Genomic DNA, 22,289 nt, shown 5'->3' with positions numbered 1-22,289 from the left:
CCTGTAATGAAAAATTGGAGATGATGCAAATGGACTCCAGGAGACGGGCTGCAGCTGCACGGCGCAAAGAGAAGCAATCCACGAGAAAGATGAGGATGAATTAGTAAAGACAAAGTAAAAGCAACTAAAGTCTAAAAGTAAACCTAAATGCCTAAATGACATAAATAACCTTGGCCTTTCACATAAATTACAAAATTGCCATAATAACAAAACCGGCTGAAAGCCTGAAACTTTCTTCAGGAATTTAAAATTGTGTACCGGCCGAAACATCTATTCCGGCTGAAATCCGGAATACCGGCCGGTACAGTCACATACCGGCCGGTACACCCGGTATTTTGACCGGTACGAAATACATATTTTTCTGTACCGGTCTAGATACCGGTACGATATGTACCGGTCGGTACGGTACGGTATTAAAAACACTGCCTCAAAGTCCCGGATACCCAAACCGTCTTCCTCCGTAGGATGACAAATATGTTTCCAAGCCACTCACTTCCTCTTGCCTTTCCCTTCAAAATCATCCCAAAAAAATGAACTCATAATCTTGTTTAGCGCCATGTAAACACCATGGGGAATATGAAGAACGACCATGAGATGAGTGGCCATATTCGATAAAACATGACGTAAAACAATAACACGGCCCCTAGTAGATAGTAGTTTCATTTTTCACCCTGTAATTTTCTTATTAAATTTACCAATCAGATCACCAAAATCACAAACTTTCAAATGACCCATTACAATAGGAACACCCAGATATTTAAAGGGAAAAGATCTTTCTGAAAAACCAGTCATACAAAGGGTAGAAGACTTTCTAGGGTCAGATATCTTTTTAGAAAACAAAATAGCACTTTTATTTTTATTAAGGATCTGACCTGTCCAATTCTCATAAAGATTAAGCACCTCCATCAACCCTCTCATAGACTTTTTTCCACCATTAGCAAAAATAACAATATCATCCGCATACATAAGGTGAGAAATAAGGGAAGTACCTCTAGCTTGAGAAAACCTGCCAATTTTACCATTCTCAAAAGCATTCTTAAGCAGCCGAGATAGCGTCTCTTGTATAATGACAAATAAATAAGGAGAAAGTGGGTCGCCTTGCCTCAAACCACACTCGCCCTTAAAGAAATTCAAAGAGGTACCATTCATCATAATAGAATACCAAGGTGAGTAGATACAAAGGTTCATCAAAACACAAAACTGAGAAGAAAACCCAAAAGATTCCAAAACGTGAATAAGAAACCTCAAATTCACTCTATCATAAGTCTTGGACATATCAAGCTTAACTAAGACATTTCCCTATTAGTAGTTTTATTAATAAAATGGATAATTTCCTGAGTAAGACTAATATTTTCAAAAATGTTGTGACCAAGAATAAAGGCCCATTGTTCTTGGGAAGTCATCTTAGGAAGCACATTCATAAGATGACCCACCAAAATTTTTTGCACAGATCTTATAACCACTGAGCACAAACTGAGAGGCCTAAACTTATCAAAACCCGTAGGAGAATCAACCTTGGGGATCAGAACAATAAAAGACGCAAAATAATATCTAGGGAACAGCTGATGTTGAAAGAACTCAGAAATCGCCTCTAGAAGGTCCGCTTTAACAATCTCCCAGCAAAACCTAAAGAAATCGGAACCAAAACCATTTAGACCTGAGCTACTATCAATAGGAATATTGAACAAAGCATCCTTAATATCACCAATCGAAGGGGTACTACAAAGCATCAAATTCTCATCCACAGTAATCACTGGGGAAATCAAATCCCATAAACTCACAACTAATATTCTCACTCAAAAATTGCTTGAAATGCTCAACTGCGGCCTTATGAATCTCAAGAGGGTTATTTAAATGAGTACCATCTGCAAGAAACATGTCAGTAACCCTCTTTTGATTTTTTGATTTTTAGCATTCAAATACGCATGGAAAAATTTAAAATTATTATCCCCATCTTTCAACCATCTTTTCTTAGCCATATGAGACAGGCGAATGTTTTCCTGACCCTTCCAAGTTAAGAGTTCTAAATTAGCAACCAAGAGATCATTATCATCCTCAATAGAGTAAGAATTCCAAAGGCTATTATCCAGGCGATCTATACGCTGCTCAATCTCCTTAATAATCACATTTGTCCTCCCAAAAATATGTTGATTCCATTCCCGAAGCGCCACCTTAAGTCTTTTAAGCTTAAATGATAACTTAAAAAGACCAGTACCAAACCCAACTTGATTCCAAATCCCCTCCACGAAGTTAAGGAAATCTGCATGGTCAGTCCACACAAATTGGAAGCGAAAAAGACTAGGCCCATACCTAGACAGGTCTTCACCCATCTAAATCACTAAAGAAGAGTGATCAGAAGTAGAATGAAGCAAAACCTGAGAAAAAAAGTTAGGAAAACAATTAAAAAAATAGAATTAAGAAAGTAATGATCTAACCTTGCCCAACTACGAGTCAGTCCGCTTTGACCATTACACCAAGTCATCAATGCGCCTTGTATCTCATATCCATCACACCGTAATTTTAAAGGCACATGTTAAAGTCCCCCATAGCATTAAAACGTCGGGGATGTCCCCCCTGTCATTCCGAGTCCTCTATAATAATGTTGAAGTCACCGCAAAGAATCCACAAAAGATTTTCATTACTCATCTCAAACAATTCTTCCCAAAGATTCTTCCTTTCGACAGGGTTGCATTTAGCATAGACTATAGTAAGAATAAATACAAACCCATTCTCCTCAACTTTCACAGAAACAAATTGATTCGACCCATTCAACCACTGTATAGAAATCTTAGAGTTCCACAACAACCAGATTTTCCCACTATGCCTCTCATTTGTAACAAAACTATTACAATTATACTTCCCCAAAAGGGTTGGAATTTTATCTTCCCTCAAAAAAGGCTCAGCCAAAGCAATAATATTAGGGTTGAATTTTTTAAGAATATTCCTCAACCTCAACTTGGAAGAGCGAACTCCTCGTATGTTCCAAAAGAGAATTGAACTAATCATAAATTCAGCTTATTAGGACAAGTAATAGCCCGTGTGGAATTTCTTTTCATAAACTTACCGACTTTTTTGGTAATGCCTTTCGAGTCCGTACAATAGTCTTTTTGCATATCCTCTTTCATACTAGCTCTCTCAACTTCATGATCCGATTGTGTTTCATCAGCCAACTCTTTATTACCCCCATCCTTACATCCTGTAGAATTCAGATGTTCCACATGCTCACTGTCATTATCCGGTATCATCATCTCATCATTCAAGTAGGACCCATCCTCCATAAGTGCAGTGACTTGAAAAGAAGGAATATTGTTAGACCTCATTTCCTTATCTATGAGACCCAACACCGAATCAGTACCTTTCTCCACATACGTTTCACTCATCAACGCCACACCATGTTCAATCTCCTGACCCGAGTATCCATTAAAGGAACTCGGTTCCCTACACAATCCTGAGCTGTTTCATGCTGAGGGAACTGAGCAATTTGCATCTCTGTGTTAGCAACGTGCCCAGTTCCAGTTTCATCTGCTAGGATCTCCTTCCCAACAATATCAGCCTTCAATGTAGAAGGATGCTTGACCACTACAGCAATTTCATGATGCACCAAGCCTTCTTATTGCACATCTTTCTCAGGATTGCCCGAAGTCTCTAGATCGGCCACCCTTTCATCCATAGGCTTCACATCTATTTTTACCCATTTCTTTGATCCTTTCATCTGCTTCTTCTGGTCAGTTTCCTTGCGGCATGTTTGAGCGTTATGTCCCTGACACTTAGACTTGGAGCAGTATACCGGCAAAGTCTCAAATATTATCTCCTGCCTTCTACTTCCCAGGACCCTAGGCTTACCGATCCAAAAATAATTAATCGGGGCCTTTGAAGAATTGACTTCTAGGCATACCAAGCACGATCTGTACACATAGCACAAGCAGTGGAGTTATCACATGGAATGTACCTGCCAATAGGAGCTATGATCATCTTTAACACTGAAGGCTGGTAAAAACTCGGTGGAAGTCCAAGCAAAAACACCCAAATCGATACACACAGTGGTTTGTAGTTTTCATCGAAATCTGGTGTCCATGCAAAAGGCCTGTAGAAGATGCCATTAACCTCACATAATTCTCTAGACAAGGCATTATTAAAATCCATCTCATTAGCCATCCGAACAAAAACATGGCGTGGACGCTGCATAGCTGACACTATGGGCATGCTAGACAACCCCCACCGACTGCGAATGAAGGATCTCACCGCATCTAATGAGGGCCTTTGTCGAAGGAATTTCAGAACAATGGAAAAACGAAATGGTTGGGCAAGTTTTTCAATCTCCTCCATTGAAAACGTAAAGACCAGTTCACCATCTATGGTTTTTGGCTGACGGAAAGGGACCTCCATCTTCAGCAGTGGTTGAGGCACCGCAAAGACTAGATCGGCGAAGGACTTGAACAAGACTGCCATGGGCGGCGGGCCATTAGAGGCCGCCATGCAGCCATATGAAAGAACCTAGCAAGGCCAAAGTGAAAGAACCCTAGCAGAGCGTATAAGGAAAGGTTTTTTTACGTAGGAAAGTTTTGCGGATATGAAATAGACTATAATTCTAAAAAGAAAATTCTAAAAAAAAAGAAATTTATAAAGCTGTTTAAAGTTTTTCTAATATTCTTATATGCGTGACATGCCAAGCCCACATCTCAAGGGATTTAATAACATTTTTTTTTTCCTTCAAAGCATGATCAATTTGATCATTAAAGCACAAGGAATAATAAAAAGTTAAATCGAAAAGCACATTAAACAAATTGAGTTTAAGTTAAATCGCAAGTACCAATTAATTTCTCAGCCCTTAAAAAAATGAGTTTGAATTTCATGAAATCACACCTATTCTCTTTTCCATCCAATCCTCATTTCGCACCCTCTTCCTCTTCATATTTATGGTATTAATGAGAAAATGAATGACTTGTTTTGAATGCTAATCATCATCTTACAAGATATATTTTATATATTTTAAAATTATTTTTTATTATTTTTATTATTTTATGCAATTCAAAAATTGTATTTCTGATTTTTGTACCTCCACCCCACATTTTCCAACTAATTCCTTTCAAAATATATCATATATATTTGCCAATATTTAAAAGAAAAAAAAAAAGTACTCTCCACACTTACCTTGGCATGGGACGATGTGCCATGAGCCCATGACTCGGGGTTAAATCCCCAAGAAACTCCTAGAAAATAATCACTAGTTATGCTTTAAAAAATAAAATAAAACCTAAAAGTAGTCACTAGTTCCATGCCCAACAAATTTTAAAAGGGAAACACATATTTTAAGGAAAAAAATAATGTTCTAAAACATTCTTACTGTTTATCTTAAAATAATGAAATATGATTTATTTTCTTAATTTTAGGGGAATTATGCGTGTATAAATATTTAAGATAGGATAATACTAGTCCCAGCTCACTGGGAGTTATTGCTGTGACTAGTTTATTTATTTTTTCTTTTATAATTAAGAAAGTACTTTTTAATAAAATTGTGTAATTTTTTTATAAAAAATTAAAAGTATTAAATATATATATATATATATATAACATTAAAAGCCACTAATGTAGCTCCAAGCAGGAGCGGTGAGGGTAACATGATGCATTTAGGATATTGCAATTACGAGTGGTCTGATCTCAAACAAATCTTGAAAAATTGTTAAGTACTTATTTTACTTTATTTTAAGTACCAATGATAATAATAAGGACATAATAAAAGAAAAGAAAAGGACGGTAAATATGACCGTTGAAGCGATCTGGATCATTTCGTTGTCCCTACTGAAGCTGTTCCTTGTCTGTTTGCACGCTGCGCGAGCCCCACTTCCCCAGTTTTTATCCTCGTAAAAAACGCATCATATTTATGCGCAAACACAATGCTCCAAGGTAATCAATGTACCCAACAAAACTGAGTAAAAGCTTGCAACGGCTATCCACCCCAGCCAGACCCATTCCTTGGGCATTGGGTACGTTTCTCTATTCCTTACCTTTCAGAACTGCTCAATCTTGTGTACTGTAAAAACCCTTCAGATGATTCATTAAGCCGTCAGATCCACCAGGAAGAAAGAACTTTCCACGTGTTTTGTGGGCACCACTATTATTCTTTCTTTCTTATATTTCCCACACCTTTGCCCCACTTTATTTTGTTCATTTATTAGCCCTTCTCTTCCACTCTCATGCTCTAACTGAATCTCTCTATCTATCTCTCTTCTTCTCTATTGGATTTCTTCAGATTCAACTCTTCACTCATCTTCAGGAATTCCCAACTTACCCACTGAGGAATCGATGGCTGTGCCTATCCTTCTTCTTCTTCTGTTAGCAGCTTCTGCAGTAGCAGCTGATGAAGGTGACTTTTTTAATAGTTTTGATTTTAGACTTCGCTTATGGTCGCGGTACCCAACCGGTTGTTTCTTGTAGTTCGTGATATATTTTACATTGCCTGCATGTGTATTCTCTTTGAGATCTTAGTCACCCCTCCTTTCGTTGAGCCTTTTGAGGATTTCAATATTAAGGGCCTGTATATTTATTTGTTGGAGATAATTGTAAGGGCATATATACTAGATAGGCATGGGCGGATGTTTGAAAAAAAAAAAAATGGAGAAAGAACGATGGCTTCTCTGATCTCTCACTCACTCTCCCTGTTACTGGGATGTGTGTGCGTTGGTGGTTTGGTAGGTAAGACATAAAAGAGGGAAAGGACCGGGCTACATACACACAGATTTTCCACGGAAAATCTCTACCGATCAGTGTAAAGCTTTTTTTTTTTCATTTTTTCTTTCCCCATTTTTTTAAACTATTTAAATATTTTTAAAAAATAAAAAAAATCATATATTCATTTAAAAACACTTACTTAATAAAGTAAAAAAAAATAAAAATAGAAAACATTTCGGTAGAAATTTTCGGTGGAAAATTTCTGTGGAACTAGTATTTTCCAATAAAGAATAGGGGAGTTTTTTTTTTGGGGGGGGTTGTTTATGAACTAATTTCTCCTTACACCACAATTTTTTTTTTAAACTAATTGAATTCTTGTACTTATTATTCATATATTAAACATTTGATAAAAAAAATAAAAAAAAAATATCGAGTGGGGAGAGGATGAATAGAATTTTTATTTCTCTTTTACTAGTAATAACAGTAATAAAATATGTTATAAAATAGGACGGTGCAACTTCCTCGGGAGTCCACCGAAAGCTCCACCGAATAGGCAAGTTTAATTTTATCTTTTTTTTTTTAATTATATTTTTAAATTCTTTAAAAAAATTTAAAAAATAAATCGGTGAGCACCATATGTGGCCTAAGCAATTTCCTAAAAAATATGTTCTATACATATCCGTATATATGTAGAACAGAGTCTGGTGAACATGAATGCCATGGCCCCCTATGAGATGATGTCCCTTTCCTTCTTTTTATGAAGTAAACGATTTATAAAAAACAGAGAGATCAGCATTGTTTTTTTGTCTAATTGCCTGCCAGCTAATGGGTCATTTCATCCTATTCCTACCGCTATATATATTTTCTTTATTGGTAGCCTGTCCCTTGGTAGTGCAAATGGTCAAGGTTGCAGAATTTAGGCACTTCTGCTAGGACTTAGAACTTGGTTTTTCTGAGCTAGGACCTAGAAGTTATTGGAGGAATGGGTGCTGCATTTTGTGACCATATCATACTATTGGTAGCCTGTCCCTTGGTAGTGCAAATGGTCAAAGGTTGCAGAATTTAGGCACTTTTGCTAGGGCTTAGAACTTGGTTTTTATGAGCTAGGACCTAGAAGTTATTGGAGGAATGGGTGCTGCATTTTGTGACCATATCATACTGCTTCCCAGAGTATGATGTCTATTTTTCCAGTCCAGGGGGTGAATCTGGGGGGGGGACCAATTTCCCCCACCAGCTCAAATGGAAGAAAAAAATAAAAAAGAAAAAGAAAACAAAAATTTTATGGTTTTTTGCCAATTATAAATGGTCACAAAAAATTAAATAAAATAAAATAATAGCAGTCCAACCTGATCCTTTGAACTAAATTTTACAAATATAATAAAAAAATATTTTTATGGATGCTTTCCTTGAAATGGTCTCTTTTCTACATTGGTTGGGGTTGTGGTCTTTAATACTGCAATGATTTTCTGCTTTAGGTTTTAATCCATAGGTTCAGAAGCTGCAAGTTCTGTTGAATTTTGTGCTTACATGTATTTTGCCTACTTCATTTTTTGAAAGCCTTGTTTATCTCATCATTTAGAAAAAGGCAAACCATTGATTTAACAGTTTGAACTTTGATTTGGTCTAGTTGGGGGTGGTTGGCTCTAATTTCCAGAACCTTTGCCCTCTCAAAAGTTGTTTGTATATGCATGATCAAATCATGTTATTTGTACTACCTATGAGAGATTTATGTTTGAAATAAATGCAAGATTACAATGGTTTTGTTTCATTATGCAGATGCATTTATTGGTGTGAACATTGGAACAGACCTCTCCGACATGCCTCATCCAACTCAAGTTGTAGCCCTCCTCAAAGCGCAGCAAATCCGACATGTCCGCCTGTACAATGCCGACCGTGCCATGCTCCTTGCACTTGCAAACTCGGGCATCCAAGTCATGGTCTCTGTCCCTAATGAACAGCTCCTTGGAATTGGCCAATCAAATTCCACTGCAGCTAACTGGGTTTCCCACAATGTTGTAGCACATTACCCAGCCACCAATATCACAACCATATCTGTTGGTTCTGAGGTGCTAACGGCCATTCCAAATGCTGCCACAGTTCTTGTCAATGCCCTCAAGTTCATTCATTCTGCACTTGTGGCGTCCAATCTTGACCGTCAAATTAAAGTTTCAACGCCTCTTTCTTCATCTATTATCCTTGATTCATTCCCTCCTTCCCAAGCCTTCTTTAATCGCACATGGAATCCAGTTTTGGTACCTATGTTCAATTTCTTGCAGTCCACTGGCTCGTTTTTCATGCTCAACATATACCCTTATTATGAATATATGCAATCAAACGGAGTAATTCCCTTAGATTATGCACTCTTCAAGCCTCTCCCTTCAAATAAAGAAGCTGTCGATGCTAATACTCTTCTCCATTACTCCAATGTCTTTGATGCAATGGTGGATGCAGCATACTTTGCAATGGCTTTTCTAAATTTTACCAACATTCCTGTGATGGTGACAGAATCCGGCTGGCCCTCAAAAGGCGATTCTAATGAACCTGATGCAACAGTAGAAAATGCCAATGCTTATAACAGCAATTTGATAAGGCATGTGCTTAACAAAACTGGAACTCCCAAACACCCTGGAATGGCTGTTAGTACCTATATTTACGAGCTCTATAATGAGGACATGAAACTTGGACCGGTATCAGAGAAGAACTGGGGATTGTTCGATGCAAATGGATCACCCATTTACATTTTACACTTGACGGGATCAGGAATGGTATTAGCAAATGATACGTCGAACCAAACTTACTGTGCTGCCAGGGAAGGTGCTGACTCAAAGATGCTGCAGGCTGCATTAGATTGGGCTTGTGGACCAGGCAAGGTGGATTGCTCACCACTGTTGCAGGGAAAACCATGCTATGAACCAGACAATGTGCTTGCGCATGCAACGTATGCTTTTGACACTTACTATCATCAGATGGGGAAGGATTCCAGGTCATGTGACTTCAATGGGGTTGCTGCAATCACAACCACAGATCCAAGTAAGATCACACCTGTAAAGAAGGCAACATAACATGTCTCTTCTCATTGTTTCTTCAGTTGATTTCTATCTGGGTCTCGGATCATGCAACGTAATAATGTGTTTTTAAGTTCTAACAATTGTTGTTAAAATGATTGTAGGTCATGGTTCTTGTATATTTCCAGGAAGGTAAATTTCTAATTACTTGATGACCAGCCTTAACATATTTTCAAGTGTAAAGCAATTCATGTAGAGCAAAGTCATAGATGAGAGGAATTGAAATGTTTTATATGTTATATTGATATGTGGATGCAGTGTTGGCAAGAATGGCTCCCTGGTAAACATCACAGCCCCATCCATGAATTCCACAAGTTCGGATTCTTCAGGCCACAGCATTTACAGCAGCGGTTTAACAAGGGTCCTCATTATTGTGGGAGTTCTAATATGGAGTGCACCATTCTCGTAGATGGGTGGTATATGCCGGAATCTATAGCAGCTCTGTGTCAGAAATTTTGGTAGATGGTGCTCGGAGGGGCTGGCTTTTTCTTGTTCGGTTAATGAGTAGGTTAGTTTAGAGAAAATGTTCCATTCAATTTTGTACAAAACAAGCTGAAGAAAGGGCATGAATGTATTGGACTTCATCTACATCGATATTCATTGCAATTGAATTTTTGTTCTTTTTCAAAATCCGGAATACAACCCGTTGTCTCTGAATGCAGAGGTTTCTCAATTTTTTTTTTCTCTACTACGTGTTGAAATAAGTGTTCTGGCGTGTTTTCCCTTCAGCACCCTTCGATAATTTTTGGTTTCGAAAAGATATAATCCATTCTCTGAAAAATACATACGCTTTATTTGACAGAATAAATTGCCAAGGGATTTTAAATTTGGATGATATATATTACTTTTAAGGTTTTTTAATTATTTTTATTTTTGTTTTCGAGTGAAAGTTATTTGGAGTTTATGATCTAAGCAGTTCAGAAATTCAGTAAAAAGTAAGTCTCACTAAAATATAATTGGTTTTTATGTACTTTGAGGTGGGGTCCACGTTATTTTAAAAAAAAAATGTGTAGGATTATTTATTTAGGAGTTTTATTACATACAATCAAAGTCGTTACTAATCTGCATACCAATACTTATTCTTTCATACTTAAAATTTAAACTAGCATTGTTTTCAATAAAATCTATTTTTTGACTGATTACAATAAATTAGTGCACATATTAGTGCACAAGTGTGCTTGCAATTAAATTTTTTCTTGTATAAATCATTTTTTTATGAAATTTGGTCAAGATTGTGGGCGATTAAAAGTACATTTCGGTCTCGTTTATTTTCAGAGATGAGATAAGATTAATTGAAATAAAAATTAAAAATAAAATAAAATATTATTATAATATATATCTTTAATATTATTTTTATTTTGTAATTTAAAAAATTGAATTGTTTATTTTATTTTGTATGAAAATTTAAAAAAAATTATAATGATTAGATGAATAAAGATGAGATGAAAAATTTTATAAAAGTAAACAAGGCTTAATTTTCTATCCCTAGCATTCTCATCCGGCTCCTTTATAAGTATTTGTCAAAGAAGAATATCAAAAACATTCTTACACAGCTTCTCAAGATTGGGAGAACCTTTTTCTTTGCTATAAATGTTGTAGTAAATGCAAACAAACACACTATATGTGCTCTCATTAACAACTCCAGTAGACTGAAGTTGTTTTCATATTGAATTTTACTACATACAGTAAAGTCGTGCATTAATCTGCGTACTAATATTGATTCCTTCATATTTAAAATTTAAATTAGTACTGTTTTCAATAAAATTTACTTTTTATCAATCATAATAAATTAGTACACATATTAATATATAATTATACTTATAATTAGATTTTTTCTTTCATATTTTATTCTAAGCGACACATGGGCAATTGGTGTCACTTGGAAAAAGCACATTATTTTGCTAAAACAAAAACACACGTGGGGGGACAGCCCAAGTTCCGATGGGTTGAGTTGTATGGAGATTCCATTTTAGACTTTCAAAATGCAAACTACAAGGTTAGAAAAATGCCGTATGAGGAATAGAAAATGCAAACTATTCGCTATGTACCAATATTATATAGAGTGAAAAATTAATGAGACTATTGTTTTAGTTCTTTATTTGATATAGAAATTTGAAAAAATAGAGTTCTCTTAAGAGTAAAACTTTCAACCGGTCCATTGGTTTTTCCTCACACAACAGCCCACCAATAAATTTGTGCCACGTAACTCTTCTATTTCTCATCCCATATTATATGGGCCATATACCTGTTTACAATAGATAACACTGTGAAATTCTCTCCCTCCCGTGCAAAAAATCCCCTTCCCCTCTCCCTGTGGCAGGTTAGATCTGGGTATAAAGTCTCTAGCAACTCTGTTTGAGTGTAAGAGTTTTCAGGGTTAGTTTCCATTCTATAGGCTGAGCTACCCCTTCCACACTTTTTCCCGATCTTTTCGTTTTCATTGTATTTCCTAGTTGGTAGTTTTTTTTCCCCTCTTCTGAGTCATTTCTTCTTGTTGTTTCAATTTTTTGTTTGTCGGAATTTGGTTCAGTAATTAGTTTATAGTTTTGTGGTCGAATCCAGATTGATCTTTATTTTTTCAGTGTTCTGTCTTGGTTCTGTTGTGGGTGATGATGATGATGATGGTCTTGCTTGTTGCTTTGCAAATATGTTTGTTCCATTTGGTGGGGGTGGGGTTTGAGGGGTCTTCTTTTACTACTAGGTTTAAAGGTGATTGATCAACCCCATCTCTTTGCTTCTCTGACTCATCCCAATTGGTTCATAATTGACTCTTGTTTTTCCCTGAGCTGTGACAGAGAGAGAGTTGTTTCTTATACCGCAACAAGTCACGATGACTTCACAAAGGAAAAAAAAAAAATCCAAGAAAGCAGGGCAGTCTACAAGTCGTTTTCTTCTTCTACATATTACCGTTCCTTCTCGTTATATTTCTCGGTCTAGAAAGGAATGTGATTTTCCAGGCTACTTCAGGAAGCGGGAATTCTATAGAATTTGCTTTAACACTCCCAACAGAGAGCGGAAGCTGAGGCACCATGAGAGAGAGTATTTAATGCGTGCAACTTAATACGGTAAAATAAGATTTATTGTGTCTAATGGAAAACTTCATACGTGACATGTGATTGGAGGCTGTTGAACACCCAACATCAGCCGGACCTACCCAAAGAGTAACTCTTATAATATCTTTCTTCTTCTGATCCATTGATGCCAATCCCAGAACTACAAACTTAATCTGGATTAAGCGTTTCATATGATCCATCAACAAATTAGGAAAAAAAAAAGAAAAGAAAAGAAAAAAAGAAGACGAAAGGTCGAACTGTTAAAAAAAAGCTCCCAAGAGTCATGCTTGGCACCATCGGCCATGTCATCATTGCTCGATTGAATGTTGGAGTTGGAAGGCCCAAGTTACAATAGCATTCGACAGCATATTCAGTCTGAATGGCAAACAAAAATTCAATCATCTACAAGAAGTTGATAATATATAAGCAACTAAATAAGGCTTGCAGAAGCACAAAAAAACTCTTAAAATACGAAAATTTTTAAGATTTTTTTTTTAAAAAAAAAAAAAAAACCTTCAAACAGATTAATTAACGCTTAAACACATGGCAATCTACAGCACCAAGAAACAAAAAGGACATAAGCCAACAAAGAAAGATACAATTTGTACATCTCCCATAGCTAATCTTGGCTACTACTGATATGCTTAATTCCGGAGCAGTTCCCCCAGCCATCACGGCTTGAAAATTCAAGTATGTTTGGCTACAGCATGATAGTTCTCCAGGTCTTCGTTAAGTTCATCAACAGACATATCAACAGGTTGATTATTTTCAGATCCACGACCGCGTCCCCGGACTCGGCCTCGGCCACGGCCCCAGCCCCGGCTCCCACCCCGACCTCGACCCAGATCCTGTACCTGAGCACGGGCACTGCCACTGCCACGGCCACGGCTACTTGTACCCCCAAAACGATTACGACTGCAAGAAGATCAGAAACATGTAAGTAGCGTAGCAAATCTCTATACTAGCTGCTGATATGGAAGCAGTCAATAACTGTGATCCCAGTAATAGCAAAATAATTGGCATCAAAGTTAGACTAAACTCACCAGTTCTTCCATGAAAAGAATTTAATGAAAATGATCTAATCCAAAGCCTATATATAATTGATCATACTGAGATTAAGCTTCTTCTCCCCCCATCGTAGTTGACGTTCTCAAACACACAAACAGCATAGCCTATGATATCTTCTTTCAAACGTGAATGGTTGGCTGGACTGACAATCGTCAAACTCAAGTTTAGTCACAACTAATCACTTCAACAGGCAAACACCCTGGTACTCAGCTGAGCTAGGCCTATTTTCCTCCCAGACAAGTTTGTAAGATATAAGTTCTTAGCTAATAAGTAACACAGCCTTGACACTTCATTGCAATTTGAGCAAGGTATGAAATATGAAAAGCATAAGGTATCATAGATCATAGAAAATAAAGTAAACATGCCAATCATATATGATGAAAGAATAACAAATTATTAATAAATGCTGAAATGGTGTTCTCCATAATTTTCTACACAAATTTATATTAACAGACAAAAACATGCCTGTAAGGAAGAAAAATGTATTAGCATACAAAAGATTTACCCAGAGCCACGCTTGACAGCAGCAGAGCCTCCAATTGGACCAGCTCCAGGCCTGCATAACATCAAGCATCAGTAGAGTACTTGCAAGTTGCAACTGTGTTAGAAGACAGAGAAATGCTTTGGCCACAAATTGATCACACAAAAGTAAACCTATAAACTGACGTGGCTTAATGTAACACGTGAAATTGTAAAACTACTTTTATTGTAAAGTAAATCTAATGTATCATATGAAGCCATGTTAGTTTGCTTTTGTAAAATTTTTAATGGCTATATCATTTCTCTAGAAGATAATAACTAGAAGATAAAAACTAAAACAAAAATTATGTTATAAAACCTTGAAAAATTTATCCATCATGGCGAGCTCAACAAGAATAGCATCTCACGTACAAAAGATCCACAAATATAAGATAAAACCGCAATACAATATCCACAAGTTCAGACAATAATCTTCAGGCAGCAGGCTCCATAATTTCTTGACCGAAAAATATCATTGAAAATTTATTGAGTCTTTGATAGGGAAAAAAATCAACCATTAGACAACTAAAGGAAAATAACATCCGATGACTCTAGCTCCAAGTATTATAGGGATGTGGTCGAAACAAAACCTCCATCAATAACTCTTCAACAAGACAATTTAAACAAATTCAAAACTGATAGACATCATATGTAATTACAATCAAATATGATGTCATCAAGACGCTGTCATTGGGCTTCAAGTGTTGAGAGACATTCTATCATTAGACAAGTAAAGGAAAAATAACATCCGATGACTATAGCTCCAAGCATTAAAGAGACGTGGTCGAAACTAAACCTCCATTGATAACTCTTCAACAAGACAATTTAAACAAATTCAAAACTTATACACATCATATGTAATTACAATCAAATATGAGGTCATCTAGACATTCAGTCATTGGGCTTCAAGTGTTGAGAGAGAGAAGGGACAAAATAAAAAACTTACGTCATAACAACGGTCCTTCTCCTCCTTCCGTTTACTCCAGTGACATTCACACGAGCTGAAACAGGCATTTCTGCATTGGCACCTACAATTTCAATTCTCATGGGTTTACCATCCAAGAGAACATTATTATACCGCTTAAGAGCAGCAACTGCATCACTTCTTCTGGTATACACAACTTCAGCTGAGCCCTGTAACCAAGTAAAAAAAAAATTACATCTTCCCAATGTATAACCAACCAATGAATTATAAACACCAAAGGTAGAATATAAATAACAAAATGCTTTCTAAAACCTGAGTCTCCAAATTAGTGTCTTCGGTTGTACTAGATTAAGAGACTCCAGAAGCCGATTAAAAAAAGTACACTATAAAATTATGAGGTTCAATAAATGAAAATGAGAGTTCTAGTTGACAGGACACATGGTTGCTTGGTTTGTTTCTCATTCCTTCTATCCAACAAGAATAATTGAGTCTGGATTAGGCAACAGTGACATCAATGTTACTTTCCTCAAGAGCAGGTCCAGTGCCAATCTTTTAAATAATAATTCATATAGTACTCACATCTCTGGGAGAGTGTGCTGAGCCAATGAGTGGAAATCCAAGACAGATAGGTTAAAGCAATTTGTAAGAAGAGTAGCACACCTAGGAATATAGTAAAGCAGCCCAGAGAGATGAAGGAATGAGCTCAGATATATAAAGGACATTGTCTGGACAATTAAAGAAACGTAATTCAGAACTGTTGATGACCATAAGCTTCTCACAGAAACATTAACCATATTAAGCGTGTCTAGTCATTTTATAATTGCCCACACTAATCTAAAGAAAACAAATATTTCAAATGAGTTGCTCACACAATATGGGACCAACCTTTTTTTTATAAGTAATAATCTTTATTGATTAGAAAGAAACTAGGCAGTGCCCAAGTACACAGGAAGTATACAAAGTGAGACACCTAATTACATTCTAGTGAGCTAAAAAGAAGATAAAAACTCATGAACATTCCCACCCTTCAATACAATAGCAGAAAACCATAGGAAAAGAATATGGGACCAACTTATGATTGAAGTCTAATGCAGTCTGCCAAAAAGCCAGGAAACCTAAATGCAAAGAGAACATTCCTTTGCCATCCTATCTCTGAGATTCCAGTAGAAAGTAATATTAAAATTCTAGTTACACCAAATATAAAAACTTTTTTTTTGTAAGTCCTAATATAAAAACATATTCTGCACTTGTACATAAAAGAAATCTACAGCACGTTCCAAATTAGCTTATAAATGAAATCACAACTATTAAACATAAATGCTTACATTTGGGCGCCCACTTTTGTCATAATGAACTGCATATCGTTTCAGGTCTCCAATTTCGCAGAAAAGTTCCTGAGTTTGCACATCAAGTTTCAGTGATGTTCAAGAAAATCCTCTACATATAGCACTTAAGATGAAAGTGTGTGACTTGATTTGTACCCTTATATCTTCATTAGTCACTCCATAATCCAAGTTAGAAACATATAATTTTGTGCCAATTCCTATCCCTGGTATCCCTGCAGCTCTAAGGCTCTCTTCAAACAAATCATGCTGCCATGGGAAAGTCCTGGGTCTGCGGATAGACTGATGAAAGCAGACAAAAAAAAATCCAGATGGGGGTAAAAAGGACACATCAGCTTATGACCAGAATATAAAATTCACCATTCTTCAAGATCAACAGGAGATCAGAAAAATTCCCACAAATCATAAAAGGAACTGCTAGTAGAGTAGAATCAAGTAATACTTAACATACTCAAACAACCCAAAATCAGAATTCAGTAAACTAAGCCAGTTGACAGTAAATGGGAAGTACAGGATTTGACCCATTGCATACAAACCAGTGCTATGATAAGATTGAGAACTCCCGTTCTGAAGTTAAGCGAAGGAAGCTCCTTTGAAAAAAGACCATGGACTACGATATGAACTGAGATCTTGCACCGAAGAAGGTTCCCACATATCAAGAGAATCCATCACAAACTTCCAGTGAAAAGAACCAGTCATCAAGTACAAAAGTGATTGGAACTATATATTACGAATCAGATGTTTCTAGAGGACTCAACATCAACCCCAATAACCGAAAAGCATTTTTATGCAACCAGTGTGAACTTCATTCAAAACAAGGCTCCTTTTGATACATCGCTAGGAAGTAGCATGCTAACTCACACACCATAATAGAGATTCCACGTGTAATCATCGTGATCTGTAGCAAAGTCCCCAAAGCATAACCCAACAAACCACATGTACATATCAATTGAAGATATAATGGTACAAATGCAACATCGCCGAAAGTACTTTAGTGGCTGAGTCATAATGAGCTTCTCCAAGAATAAATATAATATTATAGATCCTCTTGTTTTGAGTCCCCATTTTTAAATGAAAGAACCCCTTGTATTTGGGTTGTTTAAGCATGTCAGACTCTCAAGCATATGCATAGACATCCACAGTTTTGATCTTGCCTTGGCAATTGTATAAGATGATGGCCGAGCATTCACTGCAAGGGGACCTCTTCGAACTGCCCCAGGCATTCTTCCACCATTATATGCCCTGCCCGGTCCACGGCCACGGCGGGCCCTACCTCTTCCTCTACCTCTCTCACGGGATCCTCTATTCTTTATAAGATCATCGAGGGACAGATCCAAAGCAGTAGCCATAATATCAGCAGTACAAGTAATAATCTTAGAGAAGAGTGAACCTGCAATTTACCAGGGAAAAACAGTAGAGAGAAAGAAATTAATATTATTAAATAGATAATGTCACTGTAAAACATTAGGCACATCCATACTGTAGACTAATGTACAATGTGTCTGTGTTTGTTGTTTTTGCAGTGTATATATATACATACAAATTGAAAAATCAAATGTTCATTATTTCCACACTACGAACATTGTAAAGATCACTTAACCCACCCCCACCAAATTGCCAATTCATGTGCCTCTTAAAAAGTTACTTGTGCTTTGTTAAAACATAATGAACCACTCAGTATGGGGTGTGCTTGTGCAAATTTGATCTTATCTGACAACATGAACATAATAAAAAAACTTTGACGAAAGAAACTACAACAAGCAGTTAATGATGAGTAAGGAAGCTATACAGTAGGGAATGAATCGATCAAGAAGTCAAATCCCTTGAGTCCATCCAATGTTCAGCATGAACAATCCAGAACGTACTTCCTAATCTATAGGAATCGTTGGTTTGCATCGCACTAAATGTGGATTGAAATCCCTTTCACCTTTTTTTAACAAGGTAAGATGAGATAAGATAAGGTTTTATTAATAGCTAAAGAGAACCTCTAGGGGTTGCCTCAAATGGTAAAGGTCTTAGGCTTGGGGGTATGCTCCCCCCTAGTCTAAGGTTCAAATCCCCTTGGGTGCAGGGGCTCATAATTTGAGTAGTTTTAATGAGGCTTTGTTGGTGAAGTGGTTGTAGAGGTATCAAAGGGAAGAGGGATCGATGTGGAGGGAGGTTATTGATCGGGGGGCTGGTGTTCTAAGGAGATTAGGGGGACATATGGTGTGAGTCTTTGGAAATTTATTAGAAAGGGATGAGCCAAATTTGGGAAACAAGTCAAGTTCGAGGTTGGAAAGGTTTCAAGAATTTGTTTATGGTTTGATGTTTGGTGTGGTGGGTGTGCTCCTTTTAGAGCTTTTGCGGCTATTTTTAGAATGGCTGTAAATCAGCAGGCTTCCGTTTCAGATTTGTTGATCCGAGCTAAGGGGGTTGTGCAATGGGATGTTAGTTTTATTAGAGCTGTTCAGGATTGGGAACTTGACGAGGTTGCGAATTTTTTCATTTTGTTTTATTCTCTAGATTTTGGAGGAAATGAGAGGGATCGAATGTTATGGAAGCAAACAGCGAGTAAAAAGTTTTCTGTTAGATCATACTATAAGATGTTAGACCGTTCAGCATCACTTTTCTTTTCCATGGAAGAGTATTTGGAGAGTTCATGTGCCGTCAAAGGTTGCCTTTTTTATTTGGACAACATCACTTGGGAATCTTCAGACAATTGATAATTTGAGAAAGCGTGGTATGATTGTTATGGAGTGGTACTTCATGTGTAAGAAATATGGTGCATCAGTGGACCATTTACTTTTACATTGTTAGGTGGTTAAGGTGTTATGGGATGGTGTGTTTAGTAGAGTAGGGCTGGTTTGGGTAACGCTTTAAAAAGTGGACTTACTTGCACGTTGGAAGAGGCCTCATGGTTGTTCTCAAGTGGCAGCTGCGTGAATGACGATTCCTTTCTGCATTATGTGGTATATTTGGTTGGAAAGGAATGAGCAGAGTTTTAATAACAGGGAGTGTACTGTAGAGGAAATCTGGAAACTTTTTGTATTTTCATTGGTTGAATGGTTTTCAACTATTGTACTTAATGGAGAGACTATTCATGAGTTTTTGTTATCATTTCATAATCTTAGAATGTAATTAGGTGTATCTTTTGTATACTTACTGTGTACATTGGCTTCCGCCTCTTGCATTCAATGAATAAAATTTTATTACTTATAAAAAAAAAAAAATCTCTTATGGCCATCAGACAGGGGGATTTTCTCTTGAATTACCCAAGATGCACTTGTAGAAAAATCTTTGCTGAGGGCCTGTGCACTCCCGAGATTAGTTGGGATGCTGTTCTCAAACACCAGTGCCAATAAAAAAAAATAGTTGAAGAGAATGAAACTACAATACCCAGGAAGCATACAAGAGACCCACCTACCTAGAAAAGGGAAAGGTGATAAAAATTCATGAAAAGTAGAAATAGAAGACTCTAAACTATTGTGGACCACTATCCATTAATGAGGAGTATTGAGAAAGGAGGACTTGAAGTCCAACGCCATTTTCTTGCAGTCTTCGAAATAACGCTCCTAAACTGGAAAAGAGATCACATCCTTTCCAGAATACTTTTTTTTTTTTTTATTAGTACATCCTTTCCAGAATACCATTCTAGCTTCTTAGCGATTCCACCCGTTACACTAGATCAGCACGCTAACACACACTTGGACATGAATCTAAATAATGGGGTTCCAACCCTGCACTCATTTCCGCACAACCCAAACAAAGACGGGGGAACTATCACCACCCATGAACCTTTCCAACCAAACCAAACGAAGAAATAATCCTAGAACCAAGCCACAATCAATTGCCCAAAAAATTTTGATACGACCCATGCCCTGCTCGCTTTCAAACACAAAGTGGAAAGAAAAAACAGATGTAACGTTCGCTCAGCAGACCCCAATATTACAAATTTTAGAAAATCAAAACAACATAGAGCATATAAACATAACCCGAAGAAAGCGTACACATCGATATAGAGAGACAGAGAGAGAAAGAGTAATACCTAGAGATTATCACGAAAAGCAGGTGGACAAGCAAAAGAAGAAAACGACCGCGGAATAATTAGGGCTTCAGAGATAATGGCGGTGAGGGGGGCAAGAAGCAAAAAGACCAGCGGGATTTGTAGGGTTATGAAGGGAGCGAGGATGAAATATCCATGAAAAGAATAAAGCACAGAAGAGAAGCGTTGTGAATGATGAGGGAGAGGGGTTAGGGTTTATATCGGAAAAAGCTTGAGGACGACTTTTCCATTGCGTGGTCGGGTTCGGGGTAAAGAAAAGGGCCGTATTCCAGTGTTGTCCCCTCGCACCCAGCCAATCAGCACACACGAAGTCCATTTCAATAAAATAGAGTGCGCTTTGGACACGATTTTCATATAGAAAAACTCTTTTTTTTAATGAATGTTATTATTATTATTATTATTATTATATAATCAAATAAAAATATTACGTATAATATTATATATATTGAGTGATAGTCTCTATCATTTTTTTAATTTAAAATTTAACTTATTTTCAATAGTTAACACATTATATAAATAAAATTATAAATATAAATATAAATAGTATTTTTCTAACTTTAATCTCAATAACGTAACAGAAACGTTAGAGAAAGTAAATTATACATGGTTCGTAGCGGACAAACCCCAACCTTTGAATATTTTTGCGCCGTGTGGTAGACTCCAAAAGCGTTAATAGTTTTTCAAAAGGGCCCCAAATGGGTCATGAAATGGACCTTCTGTTTGACTGATATCAGGATTATAAAAGAAATAAAAGTGATGAATCTAACTATTTAAATTACGTTTTTGGACATTCATTTAGAAGAGATATGCCCCTAAATAGTGTGCCTTGGATCCGTTAATGCAACCTAACTTAGCCCAAAAAGTTACACTCTAATCAAATAAAATCATAAGTGATGGCATCAGGTTTCAGACGATGGCCCATCTGTCGTGGAGCAATCAAGTCACGTAGACGGGTCAGCCCGTCAGAGTTCATTCCCGGCTGAAATCCAAGCTCCTTGTCCTTTTTTAAGTTCAGAATGTTGAATTAAATTTAGATGAAGTTTTTTTTTATAAATAATAATGAATTAAAATAATAAAATAAATTTTATAGAGTCTATTTAAAATAAATTTAAATATATTTAAATGTTAAAATAAATTTATATATATTTAAGAAAAAATTAAAAAAAATTATAAATACCATGTGATAAAAAAGCATTGAATTAAAAAATACTATAAATTTCACGTGTAAAAATATTTTAAGTTAAATGATATTTAGTAATTTAAAAATAATATATTTAAATATTAAAATAAATCTAAAACAGAATTTAACTCATCCAATGATCCGAACGAAACTAAATACCTTTTGATAGCTTTGTAGAAGTTAATACAAGCTAACTAACTTAGCCAATTGAAAAAATCGACAGCCCCTCGCACCCATTTGTCGATCAAATGGAGCCGCCACTCAAAAGCCATTGTCATCAACCAGCTCATTCATCAATTCACGAGTGGGCCAAAGGGCCTATAACAAACAGACAGACACGCCTATGGCTATCGATAAGACCCTATCATAGAGGCAATTCTATCGTACAACATGTGGTCTTACCAAAGAAAAAAACGGTTCCC

At 36.6% G+C, this 22,289-nt stretch overlaps 2 protein-coding genes across 6 annotated transcripts; one reads left to right on the top strand and one right to left on the bottom strand.

Moving 5' to 3' along the window:
* The first annotated feature begins 6,142 nt into the window (after window positions 1-6,142).
* On the top strand, window positions 6,143-10,407 carry LOC122307927 (glucan endo-1,3-beta-glucosidase 2-like). Its single transcript, XM_043121060.1, has 4 exons — window positions 6,143-6,364; window positions 8,446-9,699; window positions 9,839-9,866; window positions 9,993-10,407. The coding sequence occupies exons 1-4, from the start codon at window positions 6,304-6,306 to the stop codon at window positions 10,141-10,143; spliced, it is 1,494 nt and encodes a 497-aa protein (XP_042976994.1). The 5' UTR covers window positions 6,143-6,303; the 3' UTR covers window positions 10,144-10,407.
* A 2,369-nt stretch (window positions 10,408-12,776) lies between these two features.
* LOC122307272 (THO complex subunit 4D-like) lies at window positions 12,777-20,982 on the bottom strand. Of its 5 annotated transcripts, none has more exons than XR_006241719.1 (8): window positions 20,670-20,981; window positions 17,797-18,032; window positions 16,781-16,924; window positions 16,625-16,693; window positions 15,321-15,508; window positions 14,361-14,411; window positions 13,387-13,702; window positions 12,777-13,162 (listed from the first exon to the last, which is right to left on the bottom strand). XR_006241719.1 is itself a non-coding variant. In XM_043120038.1 (7 exons), the coding sequence occupies exons 2-7, from the start codon at window positions 17,989-17,991 to the stop codon at window positions 13,474-13,476; spliced, it is 876 nt and encodes a 291-aa protein (XP_042975972.1). In that variant the 5' UTR covers window positions 17,992-18,032; window positions 20,670-20,981; the 3' UTR covers window positions 13,287-13,473. The 5 variants fall into 5 exon arrangements, 2 of the variants coding, with proteins under 2 accessions (XP_042975972.1, XP_042975973.1); XR_006241720.1 differs by having other exon boundaries at window positions 13,396-13,702; XR_006241721.1 differs by lacking the exon at window positions 12,777-13,162 and adding an exon at window positions 13,831-13,997 and having other exon boundaries at window positions 13,561-13,702; window positions 20,670-20,982.
* Between the last annotated feature and the right edge of the window lie 1,307 nt (window positions 20,983-22,289).

Source organism: Carya illinoinensis, chromosome 4, assembly GCF_018687715.1.
Source record: "Carya illinoinensis cultivar Pawnee chromosome 4, C.illinoinensisPawnee_v1, whole genome shotgun sequence".
Taxonomy (NCBI): domain Eukaryota; kingdom Viridiplantae; phylum Streptophyta; class Magnoliopsida; order Fagales; family Juglandaceae; genus Carya; species Carya illinoinensis.
This window is presented reverse-complemented; position numbering and strand designations above follow the sequence as displayed.

Bases quoted from the DNA above. Each gene is read 5' to 3' on its own strand.
- LOC122307272 (XM_043120038.1), bottom strand. From the start codon at position 17,991: ATGGCTACTGCTTTGGATCTGTCCCTCGATGATCTTATAAAGAATAGA. The intron at 16,694-16,780 runs GTACAAATCAAG...GTGCAAACTCAG, and splicing joins TGACTAATGAAGATATAAGG to GAACTTTTCTGCGAAATTGG. The intron at 15,509-16,624 runs GTAAGCATTTAT...ACTTGGTTACAG, and splicing joins ACAAAAGTGGGCGCCCAAAT to GGCTCAGCTGAAGTTGTGTA.
- LOC122307927 (XM_043121060.1), top strand. From the start codon at position 6,304: ATGGCTGTGCCTATCCTTCTTCTTCTTCTGTTAGCAGCTTCTGCAGTA. The intron at 6,365-8,445 runs GTGACTTTTTTA...TTCATTATGCAG, and splicing joins TGCAGTAGCAGCTGATGAAG to ATGCATTTATTGGTGTGAAC. The intron at 9,867-9,992 runs GTAAATTTCTAA...ATGTGGATGCAG, and splicing joins TCTTGTATATTTCCAGGAAG to TGTTGGCAAGAATGGCTCCC.